Below are 15,094 nucleotides of genomic sequence, written 5' to 3'. Positions count from 1 at the left end.
CCGCCCGCACCTAGCCCCGAGTGCCTTGTCAGTCTGCTTGCCCCGCCCCCTATTCCAGGCCGAAGGGCCTCCCGGTCCTGCTCCCCCACCCCTTTGTTGGTCCGCTCGGCCGCCCCTATCCCAGACCAAATGACCTCCCTCGCACCTAACTATACCTGAAGACTTCTCTCTTCTCCCCCACCCCTGTTGCTGCTGTCCGGGCATCTGCAGCTTTTACCTGCACCGATTTCCTTAACTCTCCAAAAGGATTTTCTGCAGAGACCACATATGCCGGCTGAAGAAGAACTGGAGTAACTCTCAGCTGGCCAAACTTGCCTAAATGGCCAGAATTGGCACAGGTGGCTGGTTACACCCCCTTTGGCTGAAAAAAAATCTTTAAAAATCATAACTGAGTTATGCCGGTGCAAATTGATTGGGGAAACTTTATTTATTTATTTTTAAACTTATGTCAAAAAAAACAGCCTGCTCCAAAAAACTGCAAATCACTGGGGAAAAATCGAGCCCCAGGTTTAGTGGATGGATTGCACTGAAGTTTTAAAAAGGCAGGTTCATATCGCGAATGTAGATTCATGCACAGCGAGAGCTCCAGCACCACTCTCCCGGAAGCTACAAAGCTCACATTCACCTTTTAGTAACTAACCTGGAGTTCTGTTTTATCATCGGAGAGCACAGCAATCCTCTCATGGAGGGCGTCAATATCTATGGCATTTTTTAGATTCTGAAACAAAAGGCCCAGAATATCATCCGTAAGAACAATTATTTTTTCCCAATTGGAAAGTCAAGAACAGGTAAGATTTTTTTTTTTTTAAAAAAAGGACACATTATTCTGACAAATCAATGAACAATATGTTCAGTGGCACCTGAAATATCTTGAAGTCAGCATCGCAGGCAAGGACAGCATTTTTTGCCCACCTCGAGTACAACTGAATGTCTTACACTGCCAATTATTGGTCCAGTAACATGACCACTATATGCAAGAGCAAGAGCTGGGGGAGGGGGAAAAGAGGGAGGGAGAGAGAAGGGAGGGTGAGAGCTGGGGGAGGGAAAATACAGAGACCATGAATCGCTAATCCCATCAAACGAATGCAGTCACATTGGGGCAGTTGGCCCTCACCTTTAATAAAAACTTGCTTTCGTTCCACAACTTAACTTTTTTTTTGCCAGGAATTAAATCCCATTCAAGGGGGACAATAATGAATCCTACTGATTCATGGTTTTCCACAGAAAAAATAGACAATCACAGAATTTGATCCCCAAAACACTGGTTTAAAAAATCTCGGAATTCCATGGAATTAAAATGGATTTGCCTCAGTCGCAGTAATTCAACGGCCCTGGCATCAATCTAAAGTCAGTACAGTATTGCAAGGACATATTGTCCATTATCTGCCTTTCACACAGAACAGATTCTTGCGAACAATGAAATACATCCTTGCCAACTTCATTTTTTCTTTGAACACGAGCCAAGTTGTTCATTTACAAAATCAGAGACTTTCCAATTTAGCAACCAATTTATTACTTTCTAAACAAATTAAAGCATGCTTTCAATATATCACAAAAGGAGGTGAAGGCTGGGCAGTTTAGCGAGTTAGTCAATAACCATTATCTCTGGTACTTGGGTTCAAATCCAACCTAGATTTGTTTTTAAATTATTCATGCTTAGGATGTGGGTGTCGCTGGCAAGGCTGGCATTTATTGCCCATCACCAGGTGCCCTTGAGGAGGTGGTGGTGAGCCGCTTTCTTGAACCGCTGCAGTCCGTGTGGTGAAGGTACTACCACAGTGCTGTTAGCGAGGTAGTTCCAGGATTGTGACCCAGCGACGATGAAGGAACGGCGATATATTTCCAAGTCAGGATGGTGTGCTACTTGGAGTGGAACTTGGAGGCAATGATGCTCCCATGCGCCTGCTGCCCTTGTCCTTCTAGGTGGTGGAGGTCGCGGGTTTGGATGCTGTTTATTTTCATTAATGGAATGAAAATATTCCCTCCTCCCGACAACACTCTGGGCTTGAACGTAATCAGAGTCTGGCATGTTATTTCACAGCAAAATGAAAAGTCAAAGGTTAATTTTATTTTAGTTCAGCAGATTCTAATGCAGAAATGACCTATTTTACATTTGAAGATACAGGTACTCATAAATGCACTCAATTTGTGTGCCCCTGACTATTGCCAATTACTGGTGTTCAACAAAAACTAGAGCTGATCCCTACCCATTGTCCTAAAGACTCCCAAGGACACCCACCCACCACCCTACTTTCACTGGATTCATTATGAGGGGCAGTCATTACGGTGCTTCGACTCTAGCACGTTGAGGCCTCTTTGCTCCTACATGGACGTGATTGTGAATGCTATCATTTTTGCCACATCGTCTTCAACCGTGGCAATCTTTTTGCAGCGCGTCTTAAATAAGTCAGCTTATCTGCTGACCCCTTATGTGGAAAATCACAATGTGACTGCATGCAGCTCCAGCAACAAGGAAATATTTGAAAGTTTATCAGGGAGAAAATGGGTAGAAGGATTCCTGTAGGAGAATTTACCCACTCGTGTCTAGTAGCACACCAGGGATTCCTCAGCAAAGTTTACAAATATCCTGGATGAATAAGTGTCCATTAGGTTAACCTTGGCCAAATAGGAGAGTGGTGGTACCTGTACGAGCTCCACCTAGTGAACTACTGTGGTAATGCAACTGCTGATGTATATAATAAAAGGAGCATGTGACACTCCAGGACTTGAGCAAAAAAAAAAAAATCTAGGCTGACACTCCAGTGCAGTGCTGAGGGTTAAACAGAGGCCCTGTCTGCCCCCTCAGGTGGATGTAAAAGATCTCGTGGCACTATTTTGAAGAGCAGCAGGGGAGTGACCCTCAGTGTCCTGACCAATATTTATCCCTCAATCAACATAACAAAAAATTGATTATCTGATCATTATCACATTAGTGCTTGTGGGAGCTTGCTGTGCGCAAATTGGCTGCTGCGTTTCCTGCATTACAACAGTGACTACACTCCAAAAGTGAGTGCTTTGAGACATCAGGTGGGCGTGAAAGGTGCTATATAAGTCCAAGTCTTTCTTATCTTTATTGGAGGGATAGAGGGATTCTCTAAACTACTGAAATATGCTGGATTTTAATAAGGCTGTTCTGTGCTATATGGGCAAAGTCATGGTCCAATAGAATATTTATTGTAATGCTTTCTGTAGCCGATAAGACTAGCCCCATAGGCAGTAATCTAAGTGTAGTGACAAAGGTTTCTGTTCGAACTCTGGGCTCCCAATATTGCCAGATACTGGTCATAAAACTCATTATATTCCAGCATGTAGGGAGCAAGGACTCACTTACAAGTGTGCCCTTTGATACGTCTCGTGGTCAGTGTGCATTGAAAAAAATTCAAAAAACATGTGACCACCACTTAATTTGGCCTTGCTGTACCCATCTACCTAAAAAATGCATGCATTCATTGTAAATGCCGGAAGTGTTTTAAAACATTCAAGAAAGGCAAGCAGATAATAGGCCCACCTCTTCCTGAAGTGAGGCAATCTTCTGAATGAGGCATTGATTGTCCTTTGCCTGAAATGAACACAGAAATTGGATATCATTCATTCAACAGTGCACATTGCCCAAACTGGCCGATGAACCATCTCGTGAGATTTGTTCAATGCAAGATTTACCGCCTGCTTATTCTGAAGCATAAGCCTTTTGTTGCTCTCTTCTAAAATGCACATGTGTGTCTTCAGATCTTCTAAGTCTTCTTTCAAAGACTTTTCAATTAACATGGACTGCTGAGCACTGTGGAGAAAGAACAAAGTAATTCAGGATCTGTTGAGACTTCATTGTCAGGAAGGCCAATCTAGTGTGGCATCCCAGAGAGTTCAAGGGTCGACCACTTCCTCGTCAGATGCAAAATGTCAAGAAAAGATTGAAATGGGTTTTCATGCTCAATTTATATCAAATGTTGGGTATTGAGCAGGAATGGAACAAGATCAATATTTGGACATAAGGAAAATAAAAACGGGGAACCTCACCCATAAACTTCTCCGGCTCTCTATCCTCCTTTAAGACGCTCCTTAAAACTTACCTCTTTAACCAAGCTTTTGGTCACCGGCCGTAATTTCATGTGGTTTGGTGTCAAATTTATCTGTTTTGTCTTATAACATTGCTGTGAAGCGCCTTGGGACGTTGTACTACGTTAAAAGCGCTATATAAATAAAAGTTGTTGTTCCCATTGCACACTGCGTGAACACCAGCTGCAGGTCGGGGCCATAAAAGGAGCAGCGTGGAGGCCCGACGGAGCAGCGCGGAGGCCTCGGGGAGCGGCGCGAGCTGGTGCAGGAGGGCGACAGCAGTGAAGAGTGATGTCATCAAGGTCCAGGTCGGTGATTGGAGCATGGGCAGGTACAGCAGGAGCAGCGAGGTCAGAGCCAAGTAGTGGCGAGAGATTGTAGAAGAACATGATTGGGGCCCAGGGGAGGCGCGACTTTGGGGCCAGGGGCAGCACGGGCCAGCCCATACTGCGATATGTGTGCACACTAGGTCCGTGCAGCAGAGCTGGTCTCCAGTCGTCTTGTGTAATCCTTGCCACTGGACCAAGACGTATCTCTGTCAAGCCCGTGTGGTGGCTGGTGTGCAACGGCCACCACAAGTTAAAAAAATTCACGCACAGGTATCTTCCACCCTTCAAATGTAGTTCGGGTCCTTCATTGAAACACCTGTGAACTCATCCTTTTTTGGCGTGGAAGCAAGTCATCCTCGTTTCGAGGGACTGCCTATGATGCATTGAGCACAATAATCATCAAAAAGCATGTGCTCCTGAGCTCCTTATCAGACAGAAAGTTAAGTGGCATTTGCAGTAAATGTGTCAGCTGTGGCTCAGTGGGTAGCACACTCGCTTCAGAGTCAGAAGGTTGTGGGTTGAAGTCCCACTCCAGGGACCTGAGCACATAATCCAGGGACTTGAGCACATAATCCAGGCTGACACTCAGTGCAGTGCTGAGGGAGTGCTGCACTGTCGGAGGTGCCATTGTTGTGAATGAGATGGTAAACCTGTCTGCCCTCTCAGGTGGACATAAAAGATCCCGTGGCACTGTTTTGAAGAGGAGCAGGGGAGATATCCCTGGTATCCTGGCCAATATATATCCCTGGTATCCTGGCCAATATTTATCCCTCAACCAACACCTAAAAAAAAAATCAGATTATCTCGTAATTATCCGATTTCTGTTTATAGTACTACGTTTCAAAAGTATTTCATTGGTTGTAAAGTTCTTTGGGACGTCCTGAGGTCATGAAAGGCGCTATATAAATGTAAGTTCTTCGTTTTTTTTTCCCCCCACACTGTCAGTACCATTTTAAACCATTTAATGGAATAGGTCCGTTATACTCTTAATACGGGAGTATATGGGCCACCAATGGCCATCCTCCCTTCACCAATGGCCATTAGGACAACCTGTCCCTACAATGTTGCTGCAGCTGGGATAGATTTCTGCTCTCTTGCAGGAGACAGAAGAAGGGGGGTCGATTAGAAGGTTGGGCTCTCCTGCCAGCTGATGAATGGCTTGCTAGGTCACTTCAGAGGGCTGTTAAGAATCGACCATGTTGGTGTGGACCCTTTTATGTGGCAACTATCCAATGTGGTACATTTCAAAGCAAATACTCACCAGATGGAGAAGCAGAGGGCAGGCTGACATCAACCACAGTGCGCTGGTGAATTATTGAGCGGCCTTCGAGCACAATACTTTGGGAGTACATTAATGACATTAACAAAAACAATTTTCTGAACATTGTTTTGAACTGGAAAGCATCGTAAATCGCACCATTTTGTTTTGTATAGAGGGATACCTCCTCACCATTTCACCTGACCGAGGAGATCCTCGTTCTCCTCCATTAATCGATTGTTACTTTCTTCTGCAGTGTCCGCTGCCAATCTTAACTTCGCATTCTCTTGCTGAAGCTTTTGGTGGTTGTATTGGAGATCAGCGATACAAGATATCAAATCGGACGTCTCCCTGCATTTGAAAAATCTGAGCGTTTGATTTCAGAGACAATTGGTAACATTCAGTTAAACTACTATATCTCCTGCTTTTTTACATTCATTCTCGGAATGTGGGCGTTGCTGGCAAGGCCGGCAGTTATTGCCCATCCCTGGTTGCCTGAGGTGATGGTGAGCTGCCTTCTACCATTACAGCAGTGCGAGACAACAGAGTAGCTTGCAAAACCATTTCAGCAAGCATAGAAACACAAGAATAAAGAGCAGAAGTAGGCCGACAGCCTCTCGAGCCTGCTCCACCATTCAATGAGATCATGGACCTCAACACCACTTTCCCGCCCGATCTCCATATCCTTTGATTCCCCTAGGGTCCTAAGATCTATCTATCTCAGCCTTGAATATACTCAACTAATCAGCATTCACAGCCTTTTGGGGTAGAGAATTACAAAGATTCACCACCCTCAGTGAAGAAATTCCTCCTCATCTCAAGTTGTAACTGGCCGGACCCTTACCCGGAGACTGTGCCTCCTTGTTCTAGACTCTCCAGTCAGGGTAAAGAGCCTCTCAGCAACTACCCTGTCAATCCCCTTCAGAATCTTGTATGATTCAACGAGAACACCTTCATTCTTCTAAACACCAGAGAATATAGGCCCAATCTACTCAATCTCGCCTCGCAAGACAACCCCCTCACCCCCGGGATCAATCTAGTGAACTTTCATTGCACCACCTCATGTATATCCTTCCTCATAAGGAGACCAAATCTGTGCACAGTACTCCAGGTGTGGTCTCACCAAAGCCCTGTACAATTGTAACAAGACTTCCTTACTCTTGTACCCCAAGCCCCAGGACAATTAAGAGTCAACCACATTTGTGCAGAACATGAGTCACATACAAGGTCAGACCGGGTAAGGACAACAGGTTTACTTCGTTAAAGGACATTAATGAACCACTGGGATTTTTACGATAATCTGGCAGATTCATGGTCACTTATACTGATACCTCACAATTGGCTAGAATAAACTGTATCCACCATTGCTCTGCCCACTCACTGAAAATTGCAGATAGTATCAAGGGTTTAACAAAAAGGTTTTTTTTTTTAAAAAAAAGTGACAAATGTGCAACTTTATTTTCCTTTCTCCAAGCCCAGCAGGTTTGCAACACTTTCTCTGGGTTATTTTCCAAAATTCATACAATAATTATGCCAGCAATTCAGGCAAACTTGCTTTTTTAATTTCATCTTTGCACGCATGCTATTTGGCCAGAATTACCCAGCAAACTTTCAAAACGGGATGCCTGCATCACTGCTGTACAAGGATCTGGAGCTACCATTATATTGTGCCCCTCCTCCCTCCTCCCTCCTCCCTCCTCTCCCCCCACCCACCCGCCCTGCTAATACCCCATTTACAGGCCCAACCAACTCCCAGAAACCACCACCAAACAAATTGCCTCACATCCCTATACAAAAAGCAAAACACTGAAGATGCTGGAAATCTGAAATAAAAACAGGAAATGCTGGAAATACTCAGGTCAGGCAGCATCTGTGGAGAGAGAAAATGTTCTGACGGAGGGTTGTCGACCGGAAATGTTAACAGTTTCTCTCTCCACAGATGCTGCCTGACCTGCTGAGCACGTCCAGCATTTTTGGTTTGTATTGCCTCAAATCCTGGATGTCACTTGCTCCCACTGCAGTCACTCCAAGAAACCTGAATGTATCCAAGTACTCCTCCTGCAAACACTGCGCAATCAAAATGTCAAATACCTCTTTTTAAAAAAAACATACCTTGAAAATGTAACAATACAAAATAGGACACCAGAATAATGGAGCAATCTGCCAGTTTGCAATTTAGAACAAGATGCACATTTGAAAATTCAACATGCATTCTTCACATCCATATTTACTCAAAATGCTGCAAGAATGATTCAGAGGTGGTGATGGTGAGTCTTCATCTTGAAGTGCTGCGTTGGTGTGGTGAAGGTCCTCTAACAGTGCTGTTAGGTTGGATGCCTTGGATTTTGACCCAGTGACAATGAAGGAACAGCGATACATTTCCAAGTCTGGATGGTATGTGACTCGGAGGGGAATGTGGAGGTGGTCATGTATTTAGACATGTTATTGCCTGTACTATTACATATGATGTGCCACCAGAGAGCACTACTATGGGAAACTTGTACACCAGCTGTATGGTCACTAAGGTGTGCCACAGAGGGAACTGAAGCAGGAGACTTGTAGGTTACCTGTACAGGTGTGCCAGGCCTAGTATAAAAGGCAGGCCATCATGTGTGATCCTCACTCTGGAGTTACATTAAATGGACTAAGGTCACTACAGTTCAAGTGCAATACATTGGCTAGTGGAGTCATTACCAGAGCATCTGAAGACACAAGAGGTGGTGGTGTTCCCATGCACCGGCTGCCATCGCCCCTCTAGGTGGTAGAGGTCGCGGGTTTGGGAGGTGCTGCCGAAGAAGCCTTGGTGAGTTGCTGCAGTGCACCCTGTAGATGGTGCACACTGCAGACTGCTCCAGTTCCCCCACCCCCAGTGCACATCATAGGTTACTCGATTTATTGAATTCAGTCTCACAATTAACCACGGTGGTATTTGAGTTGGTCCCAGGATGAAGAGACTAATGTGCAACTATGCCCACCATTTCCAGTCAGTTACTGCCAATGGAGTGCTGATTAGAGAAGTGGCAGCACATACGGAAAAGGACAATGGAGCAGCATTGAAAGGGGAAGGTGGCACACCGTCGATAATTTCACATGCTCAGTGGGCTGGGAAGGAATGCAGAGTCAGTGGAGGGCTAGCTCTCCAGGAAATAGTTCAGCATGTTTGGAGAACTGGATAAAAGGGAAGCAACAACAGTAGAGTGTGGTACTAGATTCTCTTCCTACAACAGTGGGCATAGGAAAGGCAATGCCTAGTGGAATATAAATCACCGAGCTTAAAATAACCATATTGGTAACAGTAGAGCGAGGGACATCGACCAGCCTGGAGAACGCCATATGCCTCCAATGGGAGGGCATCAAAATGGCCCTAGGTAGAAATGGTGTGCTGGGATTCTTCTCTTCAGGGGAGTTCAAGCAGGACTTTCACCCGGCACTCTGAATCCGCCCCAACAGATGCCCATTTCCATGTCGGGGCCTCCCCCCGTGTGCATGGCGGTATGCCTGCAGGATTCCCTCCGGCCAAGAGGTCACCCACCAATGCCAGGAGGTAAATATTGAGGGTGTTGGTGCTGGGATACAGCAGCAACACCACAGGAGCCAGTGAGGGACCTTAAAAGGCAGATGTGGCATAAGAACATAAAAAATAGGAGCAGGAGTAGGCCATTCAGCCCCTTGAGCCTGCTCCACCATTCAGTAAGATCATGCCTGATCTGATCTTGGTCTCAAATCCACTTCCCCGCCTGCATTTCATAACCTTCGACTCCCTTATAGTTCAAAAATCTGTCTATCTCCACCTTGAATATATTCAATGACCCAGCCTCCACAGCTCTCTGGGGGAGAGAATTCCAAAGATTCACGACCCTCAAAGAAGAAATTCCTCCTCATTTCCATTTTAAATGGGCAACCCCTTATTCTAAAACTATGTCCCCTAGTTCTAGATTCCCCAACGAGGGAATTTGAAGCAAACTATATAGAATCTGTATCGGAGTTGAAACTCTCAGAACAGGAGAGTGGAGAGCTGAAATTCAAAGATCACAGGACAGAAGAGTGTATCAGTTCCAATTGTCACAGGACAGTAGAGTGGAGAGTGCCACGATAATCAATCGTAGGACAGAGTGACATTTCAAACAATCGCAGGAAATAACTTAGAACAGTCTTAGGAATGATTACCTCGCATTGTTCTTTGTGACCTACGGAAGAATTGATTTATTAAGGCAGCTAGAGACTGATTTAACTTTTCAATTACTGAAGTTCTGATTTTAAATTCATTTATAATTATTCTATATATTAATCAATTTGGTTATAATATAAATGATCTTAATTATACTGATTCTATCACTGTAGAATCCCTATTGTAGTATTCACTATGTAAAGTGATTTTCTTTCCCCCCCCCCCCCCCCCACTGCCTATTTGGTTGCCACTTCGAACCCGAGCCATTTCTATTTCCACTTCCAGTGTCACACTCACACTCACACTCACACTCACACTCACACTCACACTCACACTCACACTCACACTCACACTCACACTCACACTCACACTCACACTCACACTCACACTCACACTCACACTGTCCGCCCAAATCTCTACCCCAACCCTTCATTACTCATTGACATAAGAACATAAGAAATAGGAGCAGGAGGCGGCCATACGGCTCCTTGAGCCTGCTCCGCCATTCAATACGGTCATAGCTGATCTGATCTTAGGCTCAGCTCCACTTCCCTGCCCGCTCCCCATAACCCCTATCCCTTACTGGTTAAGAAACTGTCTATTTCTGTCTTAAATTTATTCAATGTCCCAGCTTCCACAGCTCTCAGAGTGAATTCCACAGGTTTACAACCCTCAGAAGAAATTCCTCCTCATCTCAGTTTTAAATGGGCGGCCCCTTATTCTAAGATCATGCCCTCTAGTTCTAGTCTCCCCCATCAGTGGAAACATCCTCTCTGCATCCACCTTGTCGAGCCCCTTTATAATCTTATATGTTTCGATAAGATCTTCCTGCTCTCCTGTCACTGACCCAGGCTTGATTCTCTCAGACAAACCTGCAGCTTCCCTCTGTGCCTCTCTTGGCATCCTACCAAGGGCCCCACTGAGGCACTCGTCGCTGTCTCCTCACGAGCAGCAACCTCAACTGTCCCATCCTACTCTCTCTGACCTTGCCTGTGGGGGGGCTAACCTCATCAATCTCCTCCCCATCCAACTCACCCCTCCAAACGCAGACCCGGTGTATGCTGGCAGTGGATCAGCCATCACCGATCCTCTCCACATCTCCTTGCAGAATGTCCCTTCATTTGCGAACAAGGCCCTTGCCTTCCATGGATGATTATAGTGGATGATTGCATCGACATCATGGCCCTGACCGAAATTTGGCTAGTGATGGTGACACATTACCTTTAAACAAAGCCTCTCCACCCAGTTATACCTTCCACCACTTGCCGTGCTCTGACTGCCATGGTGGTGGTGTGGCTCTCATCGCCAAATCACATCTTGGTCTGTCCCCCTACTCCTCCAGTGGACATCTCACCTTATTCCACCCCCCTCACCGCATTTAAAATTCTCATTCTCTACCACCCACCCAAGTATGATAACAATTTTATCACTGATCGATCTATGGACCGAGCGACTGCTCATCCTCAGTGATTTCAACTTCCATCTCAATTAATCATGCTCCCTCTCCTCAGTTCACTACCCTCCTGTCCTCCCTTAATCTCTCCCTCCATGTGAACTCCTCAACCCATATTCACGGCCACCCTCTTGACCTTGCAATCTCTCGTGGCCTCGCTATTTCTACCGTGTCAATTAAAGATAAAGCCATCTCTGACCATTTCCTTGCATCGCTCTACCCACATCCCCTTTCCCCAATCCACACCTACTTCCTTCTGCATCCACCCCTGGAAAAAACTCTCCAAACTGCACTTATCAACTCCAAACTGTCCAACCTTTGGCCCTTCCTTCACAATGGCATTTCTGCAGCCACTGATCTGCTCAACCACACCCTGACCATCTTTGATGCCCTAGTCCCTATTATTACTCCCTCCCACGCTGGCCGTTCCCCCGGCACAGCCCTCATCTTCGCTCCCTCAAGTCCAAGGGACGCAGACTTGAATGGATGTGGCGGACAACTGGTTTAGCCATTCACCACTAGATCTGGCTGGACCACAAAGCATTATCGGGTCCTATTCATGTCTACAAAAACTACTCACTATTCCAGGATCATTCTGGAATGCAACGATAACTACCAGTTACTATTCTCTACTACTAACCATCTTCTTAATTCCTTCTCCCATGTCTCCACCACACTCACCAACAAGTGTGAGGAGCTCATGGACTTTGTCTCAAAGATTGAGACCATCCAATCAGCTGCCTCGGAGTTCCCTTCCTTCCCCTAGCCCACAGGGTCAAACTTCATCTGAGGCTCACCCCTGCCCTAGCCCTAAACTCCCATTTCTTGAGTTTCTCTTTGATCTCCCCTCTTGACCTCTCCACACTCATCTTGTCCATGAGACCCACTTCCTGCTCCCTCGATCCTATTCCCACCAAACTGCTGACCACCCAACTTCCTTTTCTGGCTCCCATGTTAGCCGACATTGTTAACGGTTCTTTCATCTCAGGTACTGTGCCCCTCCTTCAAATCTATGGTCATCACCCTTCTCAAACAATCCAACCCTCGACCCCATTGTGCTTGCTAGCTATCACCCCATCTCCAACCTCCCTTTCCTGTCCAACGTCCTTGAACATGTTGTCGCCTCCCAAATCCGTGCCCATCTTTCCCGGAACTCAATGTTAGAATCCCTCCAATCAGGTTTCTGCTCCTGCCACAGTTCCGAAATGGCTCTCAGTCACAAATGACATCCTTTGTGACTGTGACAAAGGTAAATGATCCCACCTCGTCCTTTTGACCTGTCTGCAGCCTTTGACACAGTTCACCACTCCATCATCCTCCTCCAACGCCTCTCCACCATCGTCCAGCTGGGTGGGACTGCACTCGCCTGGTTCCATTCTTATCGATCGAATCACAGCCAGAAAACCTCCTCCAATGGCTTCGCTTCCCACTCCTGCCTCGTTACCTTTGGTGTCCCCCGAGGATCTATCCTTGGCTCCCTCCTATTTCTCATCTCTATGTTGCCCCTTGGCGACATCATCCGAAAACACGGAGTCAGTTTCCATCTGTACACTGACACCCAGCTCTATCTCACCACCACTTCTCTCAACCCCTCCACGGTCTCTAAATTGTCAGACTGCATTGCTCGCCTCAGCGCATACACGCGCTTTAAATACACAGGATCTACGCCAAATTTAACAGTTTCACACGTGATAGCCCATTGCCAATATTTCTCGCAAGGTATGGGAGTTGAGGACAGATGTTCCTCAGTTACCCAACTGCTGTTTGTTGGACCTTGCTGCAAGCAAATCTACTGCCACCTCTGCTTCAAAACAGTGACTGCACTTCAAATGGGAAAGGCTCCAAGAAAGTGCAAGTTTTCGATTAAATATGACCCATTGCTGCTCCCAGGTAATAGATTATTGTAACAAATTTCCACCCCGTAGCATCCATTCGGCCCAGCTTGTCTAAGCTGGTGTTTGCGCTCCATCCAAGCCTCCTCTCATCATGCACCCAGTGTCCCTCTGCCTCACGCCTGCATCAATTTCATCTGCTTCAACCACTGTGGCAGGGAGTTCAAGAATTACATTTAAAATTGGATATTGGGATTGGGTTGGGGGGGGGGGGGGGGGGTGGGTGGGGAGAAGAGAGCGGGGAGAGTGGGGAAAGAGATAGTGTCCTCATGAGGACAGAGAAAAAGAGCGATTATTTATCACGAAAGATCTTCCCTAGTGTTGCTATTGTTGAGTCACAGGTTATGAAAAAAGTGTGATAGGTGTAATGTGACACGACACAAGTATGATGCTTACAGGAAGTGCTCGTTATGTGCAAGGTTAATATCTCTATTGAACATTCATATGGAACCACACACCGCCTACAGTGACATCAACTTAATACTTTGCTTACAGTTCTCCTCTTGAAATCTCCCCACCAAGTGCCTCCAAGCTTCCCTCGGTTCCATCGATTCCTAACAAAAGTGACCAAAGTTTGTATGAGCTTGTGTTGGGCGTTAAGCGACATACTTAGAAACAACTGTAAATCAAAACTAGCGTCTAAAATTTGACCCTGGCGAATGAGCATGCAAAAACACAAGGGGAAAATTGTAAATTATAGATAGACCGAGAAAGGGGTTACCTGATACAAGACCATCGCGAAGTCGGACAACATCTTCATTGATATTTACAACTTCCTGTGACTCCTCATGGATACTATACATGTCAAATATGGAAGAAAATATCAGCTAAATCAATAATCGATTGAATACCAGATTCCAGCACTTACATTATTTTATCAGTAATATTTACAAATGGACTCAATTAAAGCCTGCCAGTGCTGGAGTAAAATATCTAAAATACATTCCAGGAAAGATAGAAAGACTTGGATTTATATAGCGCCTTTCACAACCACCGGACGCGAAAGCGGTTTACAGCCAATGAAGTATTTTGAGTGTAGTCACTGTTAAGTATGGAAGAACTCCACAAGACTGAAAACTGATGTGACCTTAGTGTCTTTAATACAACTCGAGTGCCCAAGCAGCATGGCAGACAACTTTTTATACTCCCTTGCATGAGATGTGGTGACCCTTGGGCCTCCAAAGATTGCGCCCTCTGGTGGCAAGTCTTACACAGTTACAATGTTTATATACATAACAGTTGTAATGTGAGAAAAGTGGCAGCCAATGTGCACACAGCAAGCTCCCACAATGAGATACTGGCCAGATAATCTGTTTTTGTTATGTTGATTGAGAGATAAATATTGGATAGGACACCAGGGATAACTCCCCTGCTCTTCTTCGAAATAGTGCCATGGGACCTTTTACGCCCACCTGAGAGCAGACGGGGCCTCGGGTTTAATGTCTCATCCGAAGGACAGCACCTCCGACAGTGCAGTGCACCCTCAGCACTGCACTGGAGTGTCAGCCTAGATTTTTGTGCTCAAGCCCCTGGCATGGGGCTTGAACCCACAACCTTCTGACTCAGAGTGCTGCCCACTGAGCCACGGCTGACAGTCAGAAAAGAAAACAAAATTTTATGCAAAAAGATATAGTTTGGTACAAACCTTTCAACACTGTAGCCAATAAAAAACTTCACACTTGTGCGCTGTAAGCAGACACGGAGGTGAAACTGTGATGGGAAGCATTCTGGATGTACATTCCTTGGGACAAGTGTTGAACTGATTCAGGATATCAGATCAATTACCAAGCTTCTGCGTTGCACTAATTTCAGGTGGTTCTGTCCTATTAGTGCACAGGTGTGCCCTTGTGGTACAAGGAAACACTCAGTGACCAAAGTTACTTTGGATTGTGTTATGTATGCATGTTAATGTATGTACTGTAATACTAGACCACTGAATGT

At 45.7% G+C, this 15,094-nt stretch overlaps 1 protein-coding gene across 1 annotated transcript in view; it reads right to left on the bottom strand.

The window, feature by feature from the left end:
- lrmp (lymphoid-restricted membrane protein) overlaps positions 1-15,094 on the bottom strand; it is a 165,995-nt gene that overhangs the window by 142,621 nt on the left and 8,280 nt on the right. The window contains exons 4-9 of the mRNA XM_070896766.1: positions 13,860-13,948; positions 13,647-13,707; positions 5,833-5,991; positions 3,661-3,778; positions 3,509-3,559; positions 641-718 (exon numbers count right to left, since the gene is read on the bottom strand). Coding sequence (XP_070752867.1) covers positions 641-718; positions 3,509-3,559; positions 3,661-3,778; positions 5,833-5,991; positions 13,647-13,707; positions 13,860-13,948 — 556 coding nt within the window. The remainder of the gene's footprint in view (positions 1-640; positions 719-3,508; positions 3,560-3,660; positions 3,779-5,832; positions 5,992-13,646; positions 13,708-13,859; positions 13,949-15,094) is intronic.

Source organism: Pristiophorus japonicus, chromosome 13 (genome assembly GCF_044704955.1).
Source record: "Pristiophorus japonicus isolate sPriJap1 chromosome 13, sPriJap1.hap1, whole genome shotgun sequence".
Taxonomy (NCBI): domain Eukaryota; kingdom Metazoa; phylum Chordata; class Chondrichthyes; family Pristiophoridae; genus Pristiophorus; species Pristiophorus japonicus.
Note: the sequence above shows the minus strand (reverse complement) of the source record. Positions and strands in the feature narration are given on the sequence as shown.